Source organism: Gastrolobium bilobum, unplaced genomic scaffold (assembly GCF_033153095.1).
Source record: "Gastrolobium bilobum isolate Gb01-03AN ecotype WA unplaced genomic scaffold, APGP_CSIRO_Gbil_v1 utg2164, whole genome shotgun sequence".
NCBI classification, from domain to species: domain Eukaryota; kingdom Viridiplantae; phylum Streptophyta; class Magnoliopsida; order Fabales; family Fabaceae; genus Gastrolobium; species Gastrolobium bilobum.
In genome coordinates, this window is record NW_026898827.1 from 255086 (window position 1) to 269506 (window position 14421).

The window sequence follows — 14421 nt, forward strand, 5'->3', positions numbered from 1 at the left end:
TGTTGAGATATATAAAACCATTAATGTAGCCTCACCCAAAAGCTTAAGCTTTTGGGTTGAATTGGTTCTTTACATGGTATCAGAGCTAATTACAAAAAATTGAAATACAAAAAATATCAGTAAACAATATTATAGTTGATGAGACGCGACTAAGTTTTTTCTTGGGTTTAGTTGATGAATTAATGGGTCTTGAGTTTAGAAATTTTTGGACTATGATTGAGGAAAGGACCAAGTAGGTAAAGGAGAATTAATATATTGGATCGATTTTCATCAACTCATCCGAAAACCGATCCAATCCAATTAAAATTTGCGGTTTTTTTTCGGTTTTCGGTTTATTCGGTTCGGTTTTCGCGGTTTGAATCGGTTTGGATCGGTTGATGAACGCCCCTATTTAGTAGTGTTGGAAATTTAACGTTTCTCATGTAATGTGTTGAGATATATAGTCCCACATTGGTTGTATGTGCAACTAATGTGGCCTTTATAAGGCCTTGGGCACTCCCACCCTTTGAGCTAGCTTTTAGAGTGGTATATCCCAAGGTTCTTTACATGGTATCAGAGCTCCCTTGACTACAAGGTCACAAGTTCGATCCTCACCGCCTCCCGCTTTAAAGTGGAATTAAAAATAAAAAAAGGCACAAAAAGGTAAACCAAAAATGGGCATGTGCAATTTCCACGCTTCTAGCCTAAAGGGCACTCGTGTGAGGGGACGTGTTGAGATATATAGTCCCACATTGGTTGTATGTGCAACTAATGTGGCCAGGTCTTGGGTACTCCCACCCTTTGAGCTAGCTTTTGGGGTGGTGACCTCAAGGTTCTTAACATAATGAACTGAGCCAAACTTATTTTTGTTTAGAAAAAATTATTTGAAAATGTCAAGGTTAATGTATGTAAATTTTAAGCATCCTATGATAAAAGGTAAAATCAGTACGGAGGATTGCTGAATTTGTTTGTTAACTCGTGTAAGGCGAAGATATCAACTATGGCAGAGCTAGGAAACGGGCATTTCAATATGTAACTGCATTGAGACTTTTGATTTGTGGTTATTGTCTTACTGGTGAAACTTTTCTGCAGCAAATAGGTGACTTGTGTTTCTTTTACTCTTGTATGACCTTGTTAAACCAAATCACTTATTTGGATTGGGGATTTGATTTGGAAAAACAAGTCTTCATTCCTACTATGCCTTTAATTGCTTCAGAGATGCACTTGGAAGTTGGGACGGTCTTGAGTTTCCTGATGCTTCATTCAGAACTGGTGCACGTTGTTTTTGTTTTTGTTTTTGCGAATGATAGAGAGGTATTAGGACTTTGTCCTAATTTCTAAGTTACGAACTTACATTTTTTTTTTTTTTTGCATATTTATATAAAGAATTTAATGTTTCTCATGTTACATTATATAATTTTATTTGTTACGTATACATATAAGTTTGTGGGTCCATGTGATGAGAAGAGAGATAAAGAGAAAACATAGGTCTCATACATTTTTATGTGTATGTAGGAGATAATTTTCATTTCCTACATGAGAATTATAAAACTCTTCAATAAAATAGTTTTATGTTCTTGCAAGACAAAAATGGTGGTGGTGATAGAGATTTTTATGTGGTATAGATGAGCTACTTACAATCGTAATGGAACTCCTTTATGCACTAAAAGGAGATTGTTACTTGTGCAGTTTATGTGCTTGTCTTTTAAGTTCTTACAAACAACTATCATATTATTATCAAGCTTGTAGGATGATGGGGTAAAGATAAACTAACCAGACAAGTATATTTTTGAACAATAGGGCACATTCCTATACTGTACAGAACATGCACTTCCTGTGAGTCTAACAAGAATTAGATAATCTTATTCTTCTGTCCCACTATATTATTGTACAGTTTGTACTGCACCAGAGATTCAATCATATAAATAAGAATCACACATATATGAGTACAATTACGATACTAAGTCAAACTAGACAAGAATAGCTAAGGTCCTAGTCCAACACAGCAATTAACCTAGCTTACTATTGACTAAATCACTTGTCGCCTATGACTTGGTTTTGGATAATTTATGATAGATTTCTATTAATTTCCTATTGCTACAGAGATGTTATCTTCAGCTAACATATGCTTTTTAAGATACGATTCTGTATTCTAAAAAGCACGTGACTACTGCACTGAACAATGTCTTTGCAGCAGCTGAAGAGACATATTTTTCTTTATGATAAACAAAATGAAATGGTATATAATAAAATAAAATTATGATACTATCGATTGGATATTTAGTAATAAATTGGAAGAATGCTTTGATTCTATTGCATAGAAGTTTTAATTTTATATAGGTTTTACATAGGAGTGAGTAATAACAAATAATCCTCATAATTGTACAACTTTAATTTATACAAAAATCTGCCACAAAGATTTTTTTTTTCTTATTTTGAATGTTATATACCTTTCCAATGATTTTTGTTGGCGCAATACATTGTGTGGAAAGCCCTTCCTTAAAAAGATTTCTCCTTTTCCCAAAACATGCATATCATAGATATTAGAAATTTGGGATAGGTTATTCTACTTACCATTTTCTCTGCCTATCTTTGTCTACCACTCTCCAACACCATCAGATCAGAATCTTAACTAACATTTATTTTTCTCTCTCTTCTTGAGATTCTGATCAGATGGTGTTGGAGGGTGGTAGGCAGAGATAGGAAAAAAATGATAGGTAGAATAACTTATCCCTAAAAATTAAAATTGGGGACTAAATAAATGCTAATTGGACTAGGAATGTTCATCAACCGATCCCAAACGATTCAAACCGCGATGACCGAACCGAAAAATCGATAACCGAATAAATCGAAAACCGCAAAACTAAAAATCGAAAAAAAACCCGCAAATTTTAATTGAATTGAATTTCGGATTGATTGATGAAAACTGGTCCAATCCAAACCGATCCAATATATTAATTTCCCTTTACCTACTTGGGTCTTTCGCCAATCATAGTCCAAAAATTTCTAAACCCAAGACTCATTAACCCATCAACTAAATCCAAGAAAAAATATAGTCACATCTCATCAACAAATTTCATTTACGTAGAGCTTCATATCTCATTGCCCACAAAAAAAACTATATTATCGTTTACTGATGCTTTTGTAATTAAAAAAAATTTATATAGCTAATATATACAAAAGATGTTATTTGCACAATAATTATGAAACAAATTTTAGGATTTTCAAAAATCGAAAACCGATCCAATCTAAATCGAAAAAATTTGGATTGAATAGGATCGGATTTGAAAAAAAATTCAAACCGAATGGATGATTACATGATCAAACCGAAGGAATTGGATCGAATGCTTTTTGCTTCCAAAACCGATCCAATTCAGATCGCGAACACCCCTAAATTGGACAGAGTAAAAAAGCAACAAACAAGAAAATTGATTGAAGCTTAATAATCCCACCATAAGTCTCATAATTCTATTTTATGAAGTTATTGAATATGAAATGTACCTTCGGGGGACAAATCATTTATCCTCTCTTTCCTTTTGTTCATAACAAACATGATGCAAATAAGGCCTATGATGCTGAACACATTCATTGCTGACACAAACAAAAATAACAATGAGAAACCAATTAAAATAAAGAATGCAGGGCCGTTGTATTCAGAGATACCTTAGACTCTATGGTTCCAATGATTGAAAGCAAGCTTGTACGGCTGAACTTGGAGTTCCACATAGAATACACTACCACACGTTTGAATTGCAAAACTGAACCGAATACATAGAATATAACTAAAATTTCAGATAAAATATAACCAAACTCAATAATCGAATATAATTAAAGTTTCTCAAGTCCCACTAAATATACTTAGTGATCAATACATTTTATTTTTTTTGTAATACACAATGATCAATCAATTTTAGTACATGTAACCACTTTTTTTAAATAAAGGATAGTGGCTTCAAGGCTAATTATAAAATGTCATCATTATTATTTTGTAGGCTACTCACCTATTCGTTAGCCTCTACTACATTTGGGCGTTTTGACTATATTAATTCAAAATATAAAAAGTTGTACCGGATTAAGATCTTAGTCAAAGGTATTACTATACTAATGCAAAGCGACGCGTTACATTCAGGTTCGTGTTTGCCTTTCATAGACGCGGCCTTTGTCATACCGTGTTTGAGGTGTTGCAGACAATGAAGACGGCGCTGTTTAAGGAGAATGACCAGATGTCAGAGAGCCAGAAATGCAACTTTGAACCAGACGCGTAGAGACGTGATACTTAGAGTGCCGTTTTTATGTATTATATATATCTACCAAGCGATAAACTTTTCTCTCGTGTTTCATTAAGTCCATATCTCTCTCTATTTCAATTTATATCTCTGTTTATATACCTCTCATAAATTGTATCCCAACTTTAAAAAAATTAAATCAATTTGAATTTCGGTCTTAGTATACAAAATTTGCACCACTAAGACTTCAAGCTATTTTTGCACCACATGTGTTTCATTCTCATTCCAATTTTAAATATTTTTTATTTATTTGGTTAACTTAGGATAGTCCAAAAAATATAGCATGTTATATATTTAAACTATTAAAGGGTTTATTAAAATCTTAGGTTACTGGTCCTAACTTTTATTACTATTACTAGATATACAACCTATAAAAACTAAATAGTTACATTAATAAATTTTAAGTCCGGTTTTACTGATATAAATATCACATTAATAAAATTTCAATGAATAACCTAAGATTTTAATAATATAAATATACAAACTTTAAAAACTAAATAATAATAGTAATATAATTTAAGACCAGTAACCTAAGATTTTAATAAACCCTTTAATATTTTAAATCTATAACATGCTATTTTTTTTTTGGACTATCCTAATTTAACCAAATAAATAAAAAATATTTAAAATTGGAATGAGAATGAAACACAGGTGGTGCAAAAATAGCTTGAAGTCTTAGTGGTGCAAATTTTGTATACTGAGACCGAAATTCAAATCGATTTAATTTTTTTCAAGTTGAGATACAATTTATGAGAGGTATATAAACAGAGATATAAATTGAAATTGAGAGAGATATGGACATAATGAAACACGAGAGAAAAGTTTATCGCTTGGTAGATATATATAATACATAGAAACGACACTCTAAGTATCACGTCTCTCGTATACGCGTCTGGTTCAGAGTCGCGTTTTTGGCTCTCTGACATCTGGTCATTCTCCTTAAACATCGCCATCTTTATTGTCTGCAACACCTCAAACACGGTAGGACAAGGGCCACGTCTATCAAAGGCAAACACGAACCTGAATGTAATGCGTCGCTTTGCATTAGTATGGTAATACCTTTGACCAAGAACTTAATCCAGTACAACTTTTTATATTTTGAACTAATATAATCAAAACGCCTATATCTGGGAATCGAGGAGCCTCCAAATTCTCTAGGTGCAAGTAAAGACTGTGTAAAGGCAAAAAGTTTAGAGATTGCTTCAACAACAATAATAATAAAGTCACTTCATCCAACTGGATGTTGCCTTACAATCTAAGAGATTGTTGCAATAACAAGGCAAAGTCAACTTAATTGTTTGGTTAATTTTTCGAAAGTTAATTTTAAAAAGGCAAAAAGCTTAGTTATTTGGAATTTTAACGACACAAGGTATTCCCAATATAGGCATGCAACTTAGAGCTTCCCAATGTCTAATTTCAACGAAATACGATAAGCTAATAGATATCCATGCATCATGGGCATTAGTGGGGAATAACATTAAAATATTTTATGCATTGGTTGTGCTACCAGAAGCTCAAGCATATATATACACTACAAGAAACTAGGCATGTAAAGGCGGTTCATTTTACAAACTCAGGCGGTTAAAACCGCCTCTGTTTGCTGAGTCCGACGGTTAGTAAACCGACTGAGATAACACAGTCGCGCAGTCATACGTCGACGGTTATAGCAAACCGCTGGACAAGCCGCCAGAAGAACTTTTCGTCGGTTGACGTGACGGCTGCAGACGCCTAAAATATCACTTAAATATGTTGGCCAATCCTTCTAAGGCGGTTTGGGAAACCGCCTATAATGAATTATCTCAGGCGGAGTGGCAGGCGGTTCTGAAAAAGTTGATTTAATAATTTCCAAGCGGTTTCTAAAACCGCCTGCAGTGTAAAAAGGTGACAATTGCAATAAGCAGTTATTTTTGCGATTTTTTTTTTAAATTATTTTCTTCAGTAATTTTGGCAGGTTTTTGTTAGAAAAAAATATTTATTTAGAATTATTTACAATTTTGTTTATAAAAAAGTACTATTTTATTTGGTATGTAAAATCATTTTCAATAAAAATAAATTTACGTCATTTTTATTACAATGTCCAATAAAAAATTAATTAAAATTAAAAAAAGGAGTATGAAAAGGTAAATATACATACCTTTTAGCTAAAAGTGCATATTTAAATTTTACATCCATAACCATAGAGACTTAACTAGAAATGGTCAACAGTTATAGAAAATTAACAACCATCCATTGAAAAAAATTCCATGCACAATGTCATCTACTTAATATCCAGGAAACAACAATCTAGAGATATCATAGGAGTTTAAAATCGAGAAAATTACAACCATTCAAGCAAGAAATCCATGCACAATGTCATCTACACTACATTCATATGTAGGAAACAAAAAGTGTGCATATATGGATTTCCATCAAAATAGATATCCTAATATAAAATTTAAGATTCTGGTGCTGGTGGTAGAGGTGATGAATTTGGTTCTTCACAATGTGGGTCATGACTACCATTAGAGGATCTTCTAACTCCCGGAGATCCCAAGTCTGGAGTCTAATGCAATGGAAAAAAGAAGCATATATTAGCCATAGCCAAGTTTACAAGTTTCACATATTATGCAGATGCAACGATATAAAAAAAATAATATTTCAATTACCAAACTAGATTCACTTTTACTTTAAGGCTGATTGATGAACTCAGTCACACAATTCAATGCAACTGATAAAATAATTTAGTTACTAACACTCATTCATAATTTAAGACAGCCACCACCATCATATCACTATGACAATAAGCTAATATATAAATGTTGGACAACAACAACCAGTCTTTAATTCTCCACATTATTTATGAATCCATATGCATTCATACAGTTAACAAATAATTTAAAACTGAGGCAGCACTCTAAAGAGAATCAAAATGATTTAACAATCACTCCACCAAATTAAATTGTACACGTATTTAACTATTGCAAAAACCACACCTCATCTCTCCCAGAGTCCTCAACCCCTATTTAACTAGACATTCTTCAATATTCAGCAATTTCAAAATGTCCTTACACTAGAGGGCAAAAAAGAAAAAGATTTCAAAAAACAAAAATACCACAATGTATCTTCATCCAAACAAAATACCCAGTAATTATTTAGCAAAACAAAATGCAACATTTACCTGATTAAATGAAAAATTAGATGGTATTTGAGCTCCTAAACTTTGCATAAATAATGCCATTTGCTCTTTCATCATGTCATATTCTACCATCTTGCCTTTTATACTTCCCAATTCTTCTTTGAGGGCGTTGTATTCAGCTGGCGTTGGAACAGTAGAAGAAGACGATCCCGAACTGTTAGACGATCTACGGTACTGCGATGGAACCACCCCAAATCCCATACCTCTAACACGGCCTGGGTGTTCCTTCCCAAAAACGTGTACATATGCCTCTTCATCAGACAATCCTTCTTGCATTTGTGTTAATAATTGATCCTACATATAAACATGATATATAGTTTACATTTATAATATAAAGATAATATAAATGATGTTTAAAACAGCATACAAGAATTTCATACATTTTTCAGCATAGCTTCTTCATTAACAAAATTTCCATCCCTTTTTGTGTGAGCAATAGGATACATTTCACCCCTACTATATTTTTTGCCATCTCGTATTTCCTGCAGTAATGACAAAAATGTGAATGAGTTATATATTAAAAGAATATTAGAGTCATATAAAAAATTGGCAAAAGACCATACCAGCTCCCTCTTCAGCCTTGCTATGGTTTTTGATCCAAGTGTATGTGGGATTTTTTGTTTTTTTCTATTTGCAGTATTTATTGCGCTGTATCTCTGCATTGTCCAAATAATTTAAATATTTAGGTCAAATAAAAAATAATGCAACAATATATGTATGACTCCTCATATTACCTTCCCTTTCTCACTTAATCTATATTGCAAAAACCCAGCCCAATTCTCTCTTGTGATGCCTTGAGGATAGTTCTCAATGTTTTGCTTATACGTCTTGTCCTTCTTGTAAAATTCATGGCAAATCCTATACCTGTTATCCTTCCATTTCTTTCCCATATTTTGCATACAATAGTTGTAATGGTATTCACTCTCCAGTACAAATTTTGGCTGAATAAAAAAAAAATTATACAACGACATTATTTCTGGAAAAAAATAATCATTGTATATCTTAGGAAATTTAATGATCATTTATACCTTAATAGTGCTCTTCCAAGTATTTTCCTTATACACCGGAGGTACATTAGGCCACCTATCAAAACATATGGGGAATATTTTGGGATCACATGCAATATGTCCCAAAAAACCATGGAGAAGTCCACACGAATCTCCAACAGGTTGTTTGTCTTCATTCCATTCCAACACAACTCTCTTGTGACGTGGAAGTACCAAAACATCCCTTACCCGCAATCGTTCCTCATCAAATAAACCATTATCAGCTACGACATCAACAACCCAATATTTGTTGCATGTTCTCTTCGGAGGGTTTGTTGGTGGTCTTTCATTGGATGGCTGAGATGGACCACAACCTTGTGGAGATTGGCTTGAAATTTGTTCTTGTTGGACTGCCAATTCATGTGGCTGAGTATCTATTCCTTGACTAGTACCGATTGGGTTTGAATTGTATCCATGGTTAATACTTGGTTGCCCAATATGATCTTCAAGTGCATGAGCAGTAGAGCTTGTGGATTGGCTCCTAGCAATGAATCTTTTGGTGCGTGCCATTATCCTGTAAATACAAATTGTGTGCAATCACAGAATACAATTTATGTGCAATTATAAGTCTTAAGCAATAATAATATATCAAATACAACAGAACTTACACATTAATAATTAACTTCACAATACCAAATAAAAAAAACATAATACAATAATGTTTTCACCTATGCCATGGACATACAAAAATAATATGTTCACCCATATTATGGACATACAAAAAATGAAATACAAAACAGAATACACCATACATAAATAATGCAATACAATAATTGAAATTATGGACATAATCATATTTGGAGATTAGGTCATATATCCATTTCTTCTTCCTCATTTTGATTAGGAATCAAATTTGGAACATCATCATCTATGGCAGGTCTAGATAACTGTAGAGGTATTGTGTCATCAACTAAAATTTGGTCCAAGTTTTGTGGTGGAAATTGGTCGGTGCATGTCATAATATGTTCACCCATATCATATAAGTCTCTAGGCTTCACATTAACAGGTATACTCCAACCAGTTTCTTTCTCATCATCAACATAAAAAACCATTTGAGCTTCAGAAGCTTTAATATATGGCTCATCATCTTCTTTCTCACCAGTATGTATCAATTTAGAAAAGTTCACTTGAGTAAAACCCAATTTATCCTTTTTTAACCCTCTTTGAGTAGTGGTATCAGCCCATTGACATTTAAACAAAGCCACTGTGAATAATCCATTGTAATTAATCTCAATGATGTCAATCAATTTGCCATAGTAAGGAACCCCTCCACATATCATTTGGCCATCTTTACTACTTGAATAACTTCTAGTGTCAAACGTTCCATAAACTCCACTATTTTGGGTTTTTAGGTTCTTCTCGCGTTCCAAGGTACGATACTTGGTGCCATTAACATTATATGCATTGAACCTTCTAGCTTGATAAAATGGACCTTTCGCAAAGGAAAACATAATGGCTTTCTCTGATTCCCCAATATTATCCATATCAATGACAACCTACAATGGTTAACTAACTAGTGTTAGTCAACTACATTTAAACTTTTCAAAAAATATGCCTAACACTTCATCATCTGCACTATGTGATAAATTACTCACGCGTTTAGAGAACCATTCGACAAACTCTCTATGAACCCTCCTATCTATCTCAGCCTGACTTCGATTACTCCTCCTTAGTTGTCTCTTCAAGTCGGTCCTGAATTCCCTAATCAAAATAAAGACATTCAAAAAACAATATAGTCACTTACGCACTAAAAAAAAATTGGCAGTACTTACTGGACATAGCTTTCAACAAGTGGGCAGTTTGTTAGCACGTGTCTATGAGCCTGTAACCATTCCATGGATGTAAGATTAAAATAAGTCGATGCACCAATTGGCTTTCCTACATTGGGAAACAATTCATCTACGCGTGATTTTGGGAAGATATCATCAGGAACATCATCAACACGTCTGGGTCGATTCCACATAGTCTCAATATTATCGAGGTACCTTGAACAAAATGTTAAGATTTCTTGTATTAGGTAACCTTGGGCTATAGACCCTTCTGGTTGTGCTCTATTACGAACATATGATTTCAATTGTCCCAAGTACCTCTCAATAGGATACATCCAACGGTAGTGAACCGGACCTCCAAGCTTAGCTTCCTCAACAAGATGAACAACCAAATGAACCATGACAGTGAAAAAAGACGGGGGAAATAACATTTCCATGTGGCATAGAGTTAGCACAACTTGACGCTGTAAATTATCCAAATTTGAAACAGTCAATACCTTATCGCATAGCTGCTTGAAGAATGAGCACAACTCAATTAAAATACTTGATACATTATCAGGCAATGAGATTCGTGTGGCCAACGGTAGTAGTTGCTCCATCAATATATGACAATCGTGACTTTTCAACATCCCACTCAGCCTCATAGAATCAACATCTATGCACCTAGAAATGTTGCTAGCATAACCATCCGGTACAGTGATATTCCTTAAGGTCTTTAGGAAAGCCTTCTTGCCTTGATTAGTCATTGTGTACACTGCTAAAGGATACTTTCCATTTTCAAATGGCCAAAGGTCATGCTTACAACCCATTCTTTGCAAGTCTTTTCTAGCATTCATGTGATCTTTTGATTTATTTGCATCATTAAGCAATGTGAATATGATGTTGTCACATACATTCTTCTCAATGTGCATCAGGTCAAGATTGTGACGCAATAAATTATGCCTCCAGTATGGAAGCTCAAAAAATATGCTTTTCTTCTTCCACTGCATAGTGTTCCCATGTGCACCACGATCACTAACACGTGCTCTTTTCCCTCTACCATTTACTTCAGGTGTTCGACCAAATGTAACATGCAAATTTTGAACTTGTTCAAGAATCTCACAACCAGACAACAATGTTGGAGGATTACGCATATCTTGCTTTCCATTAAATCGCACCTTGTTCAATCTAAATCTGTGTCTTTGATGAAGAAAGCGTCGATGACCCATAAAACACCATTTTTTACTATGATGAAGACGACAAGTTTCAAAATCAAAGTTACATGATGGACAAGCTAACCCAGTGTAAGTGTTCCACCCGGACAGATTACCTAATCCGGGAAAATCACTAATGGTCCATAATAAAGCTGCATGTAATTTGAACATCTCTCTTGCCGAAGCATCATAAGTATCTACACCGTCAAGCCATAATTCTTGCAGCTCTTTCATCAAGGGTTGTAAGTACACATCAATATCATTTCCTGGTGCTCGTTTACCAGGGATTATAGTTGAAATAATAAATGATGTTGACTTCATACACAACCATGGAGGTGTATTGTACGGAATTAAAACAACAGGCCAAATGCTGTAACTAGAACTCATATTACCAAATGGATTAAAGCCATCAGTAGCCAAACCAAGCCGAACATTACGTGCGTCTGATGCAAATGATGTGTGCAGTGAATCAAATTTCTTCCAAGCTTCAGAATCTCTAGGATGCCTCATCTTTCCATCATGATCACCATCCATAGCATGCCATTTCATGTCTTCTGCAGTCTTTGACGACAAAAACAACCTTTGTAGGCGCGGTTTTAGTGGAAAGTAATGAACTACTTTCGCAGGCACATTACGCTTACTATTTCCATCACTAACTTCACCTCCTTTAGTGCGTGGTTTCCATCTAGATGTGTAACATACCTTGCAAATTTGTTTATTTTCATCCTCCACTCCCCAATATAGCATACAATTATTTCGACAAGCATGTATTTTCTGATAATCCAAACCTAACTTGGTAATTGTCTTCTTTGCCTCATAAAACGAAGTTGGAATTTTTGCTTGTTCAAAGGCATCGTGTAGTAGTTCCAATATCAGAGTCATTGCCTTGTCACTCATCCCACACAAACATTTGATATGATACAACTTCACAATAAAGGATAACTTTGAATACTTCTTACACCCTTCGTACAATGGTTGCTCTCCATCTTTTGCCAATTCATAAAATTCTTTCGCTTCAAACCCTTCTTCATGTGGATTATGGGTTGGATTTCCATCTTCTCCAACATTTAAAGCCTCATGGTTCCCATCCACCCCAAAAGCATCATTTAACATGGTTCGAATTGGATCTTCATGAACAGTGCGATCTTGGGCAGCATGTTGTACATTTGGATCAACATTACTGCTTTCTGCAATCTCTGTCTCGCCGTGGAAATACCAAAAATTGTATCCTTCAGGGAATTTTGTGCAAAGTAAATGGTCAAAAACCACGTCCTTTTCGTGCCACTTTCTAAAACCACAAGGAGAGCAAGGGCATAATATCAAACCCTCAACAGAACTATGAGAAAGAGCAAAATCAATGAATACCCTAACTCCTTGTTCATATTCAATCGTATTTCGTGGTTTCATAATCCATGTCTTATCCATTACCTCTGAAAAATGATGATAGCTTCGTTAGAATATGCTCAATTTCAGCAAATTCGTACTCATTTTAATTTTACCACTACTGCAATATTCTTAAGTTCATGAATACAAATATAATTTCTGATCTTAGGGTTAAACTTACTCTTTGGATATGTGTTTAGGTCTAGTCTTAGGTTAGGGTAAGTGTTTTACTGCCCAAGAAGTAATCTACGGCAGTAAAGAGTAATCTAATCTAATGCCACAATAAAAATCTTTAATATAATCTAATGCGACAGTGTTTTACTGCCCAAGAAGTAACTTTTTATTACTTCTATAATATTTTTTGCCAACATGAAAGTAATTTAACATGACTAAACAAACAACTTTGCATTCATTTCAATAAAATAAAACCATTATACAGAATAAATATCAAAATGCTACAATTAATATGGCTTTGGAATAAATCCATTATAGTTACAGTACCTTTTCAAAGGTTCTTCGGGATCAGAAGGTTGTTTGTCACTTGAAAGATGATGGCTGTGCGTTATGCAGTTTTCGACCTTGTAATTAAAAAAAAAAATTAAAGTCAACAGCAACATAGTTTAACATCATAGGTGGTTCAATCCACTACAGCTATTTAAAAAGCACAATAGATACATCATCGTAATCATAGCATATTAAGAAAGTATTACTGTCCAATGCATACATACAAGTACTTCAAAAGAGTAATGAATTCTTCTATTTTTTCAGGGAAAGCAGAGTCACACCTTTTTTATGCAAAAATTAAAAAATAAGTGTAGAAAAATATGTAGATTACAACACACGCATTAGACATAAGAATGGATTAGATATGACAAAACAGTTTTCTTGCGTTCTGCACATAAAATAAATACCAATTTCACATTTAGTCATTTGCACATGGCACTCATCTGAATCAGTGATGAAAAAGCAAACATCACTACTAAAATTTCCATCGGACCATGCTTGAAGACAAAGACTCAGATTTCCAACTAAGGACACAAAACTTTGGTGCTTTAAATTTAGAGCTATCACATATGCCACAGACATCACATAAGATTACAAATGCATAATGCTATTTGTATTCATGTTTACTAAAGTACATTATAACAATAGGGATAAATTTTGGGACATTAACCGTGTGCTCCACAACACAAGAAAGTGATAAATTTTTAATTAAACAAGAAGAATTTAAGTAGACAAGTAGTGAAATATCACTACGGATAAGTAAGAGAACCAGACCAAATAAATCAAGAGAGAACTAAGAAATAACTATAAAACCCATGCATAAAAAATAATAAATAAGCTCACCTCCATAAATAATGCTTCACCACTTAAAATTACAGACCTGTTCTAAGGTTCATAATTCTTTTCAAACTCTCTTCCATCATAAAACTCCATCAAAATATTTAATAGTTCAGTGTTTTAAAATTTTCCAAACTGCAACCAAATCCCAACTTATGCTATATAGGGAGCACAGAACAAAGCACCAGTTTTCTCACAGATACATTGGGAACTGCTATTAGAAAACATGGTGAACCAACTATTGCATCT

General features: G+C 34.0%; 2 protein-coding genes across 2 annotated transcripts; both read right to left on the reverse strand.

Annotated features, from left to right (window-relative positions):
• Nucleotides 1–7263: 7263 nt before the first annotated feature.
• Nucleotides 7264–8996, reverse strand: LOC133284463 (uncharacterized). The gene is made up of 6 exons (XM_061481479.1): nt 8469–8996; nt 8175–8381; nt 8004–8096; nt 7821–7922; nt 7423–7734; nt 7264–7314 (listed from the first exon to the last, which is right to left on the reverse strand). Exons 1-6 carry the CDS (start codon nt 8994–8996, stop codon nt 7264–7266), a joined length of 1293 nt encoding a protein of 430 aa, XP_061337463.1.
• Nucleotides 8997–9295: 299 nt separating this feature from the next.
• On the reverse strand, nt 9296–12873 carry LOC133284464 (uncharacterized). Its single transcript, XM_061481480.1, has 3 exons — nt 10259–12873; nt 10082–10187; nt 9296–9982 (listed from the first exon to the last, which is right to left on the reverse strand). Exons 1-3 carry the CDS (start codon nt 12871–12873, stop codon nt 9296–9298), a joined length of 3408 nt encoding a protein of 1135 aa, XP_061337464.1.
• Nucleotides 12874–14421: the final 1548 nt, after the last annotated feature.